This window comes from Trachemys scripta, chromosome 1, assembly GCF_013100865.1.
Source record: "Trachemys scripta elegans isolate TJP31775 chromosome 1, CAS_Tse_1.0, whole genome shotgun sequence".
Lineage (NCBI taxonomy): Eukaryota > Metazoa > Chordata > Testudines > Emydidae > Trachemys > Trachemys scripta.
The window spans coordinates 188,277,046-188,282,026 of record NC_048298.1 but is presented as its reverse complement, the minus strand read 5'-3'; the positions used below and the strand labels follow the sequence as shown (position 1 = coordinate 188,282,026).

Below are 4,981 nucleotides of genomic sequence, written 5' to 3'. Positions count from 1 at the left end.
CTGCTCCACCCTTTATGTTTTCATGTTGTTTGGGGGTGGGGGCATGGGCACATCAGGACATCCAGAGTAATACTAGATCTCAGCCAAAGAAAAAAGAAAAAGTCGGATAGAACTCTAGCTGTGATATTTCCCAACGATATTCTGATTTCTCAGGACCTTAGCTTACCTCCATATCCCCATACTTCCACGTCAGTATCACCTATGGACAGTTGTGTACAACAGGGGGCATCAAACTCATTTTGTGGCAAAGTTATGGATTGGGAGAGAGGTTATGCCTAAGAAAGGAAATCTTAAATTATGTTTAGGTAAGATGTGAGTTCCTAATCAGTGGAAGTAAGAACTTAGTGAGTGTGTTCTACATATGTAACTATGAACTTATACAAAGAAACCACACATTTTAGATGTAGAAATAATTTTACTTGATCACAAGCCTCAAATTAACATTAAACATACTAAATTGATTACTAGGTAGATTTAACAAAAAACTTCAAAAGAAGTATAAATAGGCTGTGTGTGGGAGGATTATGTTACATTAGACATTTTATTTCATGTAACCAGTCAACTTTAATACTCTTGACATTTTCAGAGTCTGAAATGTTTAGTGGTACGTAACCTAGTTTTGGTCTTCAGGTTGCTATGACAAGTTACTCAGCAATTAACAGATCTTAACTCTTAACCAGTATTGATCTTCAAAACTTGAAGAAAATGCTACAAGACTAATGCAAAATATTAGGGCAGTAGAGGCAGTTCTGAGCAGATATTTTAAAAAATGCCCCAAATGCAAGCACATTGTTATTGAGGGGACAATTCAAAAAGACCAACACTAAGCTTAGTTCAGATAAACATTTTAGACTGGTTCAATAAAAAGTAATGTAACAAATCAGTTTTCCAGATGCATTTACCCATATCAGAGAACAAGAGATAAGCCAGTGTCCATGCACAGAATACAATTTAAATTTAAATACTAATGATGATACTTAATTCATCTTCAAAAAATACATTTTCCTCTAACTGTAAATGTTAAGTTCTTACATCACTTTAAACAAAAATCAGAAACTGCATGTAGCAGTAGAAGGTTTAAACCATGTAGTGAGTTAGAGTAAAAATAAACATGATAAAAGTGAATAAATCATTCGCTTGGAGGTCTAAAATCAGAAAATGTTAACAAATAATAGTGGTTATTCAAAATATAAAATAATCTAGTCTAATTCAAAATACTTAAAGTTGTGGTTTATACAAAAACAGTATTAGTATGGAAACATTATCTGTAGGGGAGAAAACCCAACAGTTATGATATGGATTCTGAACAAGTTGTGATTTGAAGCCTTTAACTACAATCACTACTTTGTGATTAGGAAATGTATAGATTTTAATCTTATTTAAAAAAAATCATTTAAAAAAAACCTTACAAACAGCACAGCTAATTAAAACTGAAGTTTTAAAAGATCCTACTTTTCATTATTTAAGCAGTTTAATTTATTTCCACTGACCAAGCTGAGAAAAAGTTAGTATTTATTTTTTACACTGAAGCAACACGGTAATGTTTGTGGTCCAACTTTGCAGGAGAATGTTAATTAAATGAGCTAATTGGAATTTTGATTTCTTTTTCATGTAATCGGCAGCTGAAGTTTTTTTTTTTTTTTAAAATTGACAAATTTTTACAAATGCTAAATTTGGAGTCAAATAGTATCTGATCGGACCTTTTAAAGGTAGAGAACTTTCAAAAAAAGGACAGTATTTAGGTCCCAAAAATTATGTTCCTTAATAGTGGTTTATGTAATTATATAACCTTTTGCTTGAATTCTCAAGAGAGATCACTCTTCATCTTCCAGGGATGAAGCACATAGGCCTTCCCTAGAGAAAAGTATATTTGGTGGCCTACGTGACTTAGGTATCCCTTTAAAATAAAAAAAATACCCCATGTTTTAACCTGATACGTTTGGGATATACATTTTGTTCAGTTTAAATATACAAACCGGATAATTACATAAAAGAAAGCTACATAAAATCCTCTTCAAGATAGCCTATGGTGTGTTAATATACACATCCATTTGGCCAGTAATCAGGAAAAAAGCCAACATTTTCAGTATTAAAAATTAACTGGTTTGATTTTTTTTCTTCTAAATTTTAATTGGAATAAAAATGATAATATTTATTTCTCATGACCTAGAGCACTCAGTGAAATTCTGGCTTCATTGACTTCAACAGAGCCAGGATTTCGCTTATATTTCTAGGCAGCACATTACACATACACATTTGTTACCAAGATTATTTATTTGCAGCTACTAATATGAATTGCATCTTCTTGCTAATCTGAATATTAATAAGGCAAAATTTAAGCATGTCGGTTTCGTCCAGGAAGCTTAGGGAAATCTTCAGGTAATAGAGCATGAACTCGACATGTTGGGCATGTACTTTGTGTTTTAAGCCAGGTTCCAATACACTGTAAAAGATGGCAAGAGAATGTCAGAAACCTTTAGTTAATTTCAGCTATACTAAGAGTTTTCAATTTAGTGATAAATACTAACAAAAATACATTGAAAAATAGATAGTTGTCCAAAGCATTCAATCATAAGTTAAGATTTGGTGTTGGAAAAAATACAGCCTCTGGTTCCATGATGCTGCACAGACTATGGGTTTTTTTTAAAACCAATTTCTGGTGTACACCAATTATACAATTACTTTTATTACACTTATTTTTAAGGTTTGGAAACTCAAATAATAATAATAATAATAATGAAATGCACATGGACAGCTTTTCAATCATCAACTTTAATAAAGTCCTACATACCAGTAGATAATGTACTTTAGTTTACAATTTTGATTCTTCCTTACTGTAAGAACTTACTATAGATGTAGCTATTTTCATGGCTGCCTACCCTTTTAACAAAATACTGGCAATGAAGCTTGTGTCCTATTACAGGTCTGGAGTTTGATTGCTAATGAGTAAGGCTACGATTTGGTCATGGAGACTGCAGAGGAATCCATGACTTCCACAGACCTCTGTGACTTCAGCCCACAGCGGCTGGGAGCTGCAGGCTACCCAATCTTCCCTGGAGTGGCGGGGGCCCCCACAGCATGGGGAATCCCCTAGAACTCCAGTCCCCACAGGGGATCCCCTGGCAGCTCCCCAGCTGCTACAGGCAGGGGGCTCTGCCAGCCATAGGGCAGGGGCCGCAGATCCCAGCCACAGCTGGGCAGGGTGCTGGATCCTCCCTCTCTCCCCCTTTTTGTCATGGACATTTTTAATAAAAGTCAGGGACAGATCACAGCTTCTGTGAATTTTTGTTAATTGCCTGTGACCTGTCCGTGACTTTTATTAAAAATGTCCATGACAAAATCGTAGCCTAGCTAATGACCTTAGCATTTCTATAGCACTTTAGTTTTTTGAAGTGATGCAGAAAGATGTAATTAATTAGTAACTTTATGAAACTTTGAATAGAAGGGTTGCAGTCAGCTTTATTTTTAAGCTTAAATGGTAGTTTAACAAAACCATTTTAGTGTCTAGCTCTCTAAAATACAAGAAAATTTTGCCAACTGAAAATACAAAAGAGGAATATTCTCAAACATACAATGAGTTATTACAAGGGATACAATAAAAAACAATATATGAATTACTACTTTAATATCAATGCTAAATACTATACAACTGGGGGCTTTTTTGAAAAGGGAAATCTGTCTAATTCAAAAAATATTTTTACACCAGATAGGTAGGTTCAAAAAAGACTCACATGTAAATAGTATGAGAATATAAAAAAAAGTATTAACCCTTACCCGTCTGTGAAAACTGTGTCCACATTCTAGCACACACATATCTTCCTGGCTTAGCTCTTCATGGCATATTATGCAGGGATCATCATCCGATGTCTAGAGATAAAATAATTTAAATATATATATTTTATGTAAGGTTAGCAACTACTTTAAAAAAAATCAATCAAGTATAGTCAGCTAGTTGTAACACAGTGGGTTGATTGCCTTCCAAACATAAAACAGGCATAGATCCTGCCCTGAAGAGCTTACAACCTATTGTAAACAAATCCATTTCTCCTATCTTTTTTAAAAGCACAACAGAACAGAACAACAGTACTTCAAAGTAAGTTGTTAATGCAAGTGATGCTACTGAAGCTGAGACACCATTATGGAATGCTTTTGAAGACAGAGCAATGAAGTTTTTACAAAAAGGCAAAGTTTAGTGATTGAAAGTCTGGGAATCCCATCTCCCATTTTTATTTGCATATTATGGTAATTGCATCCTGCAAACACCTCAGATAAATCTTGTTCTGCCTTCTCAAATCACCTTTAAAATAAAGCCTCATACATGATCACACCTGATAGTGCTGTTACATACATTATGCTTCTAAAAATAGAGGCTAGGAAAGTGAATAATAAGTATTTCAAAGCACTTTGTGGGGAAGATATCAAGTAGGGTACCCATCACCATTTTACAAATAAGTATATTGATGCAGGAAGCGTATGAATGACTTGTCTGAAGTTCTGCAGCAAGTTAGTGGCACAGCCAGGAGCAAAAACACAGGGAGAGATTTTCCAGTTCTCTGCTCTGAAGAGCAGGGAACACTCAGAGAATTGGCTTACAATGCCTAAAGCAACAGGCATTAAAAAAAAGGCATCCCTCGGGGGGGGGGGAGAGGAGGGGTGTGTGTGTGTGTGTGTGTGTGTGTGTGTGTGTGTGTCAAAGCTGTGCTGCGCTTACTGCCAAATATTTACACGCTGTCTCATTAATTACTGCAATGCACAGAGATCTCATCTGACTAATGAAGATATTTTATAAAGTATCTTCTAAGAACATTAGTGAAGCAAATAATACAGATTTTCTTTTTTAAAATATAAAAGTTTTGATTTCCTAGTTGAATTTTTTGTAAGATATAATATCTTGACTTAATTAAATTAAAAACCATGGAGTAGTGCATCATAAAATTGCCCCTTGTGCTTTGATACATCGATTGAAAACACACACACACAC

At 34.7% G+C, this 4,981-nt stretch overlaps 1 protein-coding gene across 5 annotated transcripts in view; it reads right to left on the bottom strand.

The window, feature by feature from the left end:
- Nucleotides 1-395: 395 nt before the first annotated feature.
- The window catches only part of TTC3 (tetratricopeptide repeat domain 3), a 137,086-nt gene continuing 132,500 nt past the window's right edge, over nt 396-4,981 (bottom strand). For all 5 annotated transcript variants that reach the window (XM_034752701.1, XM_034752718.1, XM_034752727.1 and 2 more), the window contains 2 exons: nt 3,775-3,867; nt 396-2,443 (listed from right to left, as the gene is read on the bottom strand). In XM_034752701.1, the coding sequence (XP_034608592.1) occupies nt 2,336-2,443; nt 3,775-3,867 (201 nt within the window). In that variant the 3' untranslated portion in view covers nt 396-2,335. The remainder of the gene's footprint in view (nt 2,444-3,774; nt 3,868-4,981) is intronic.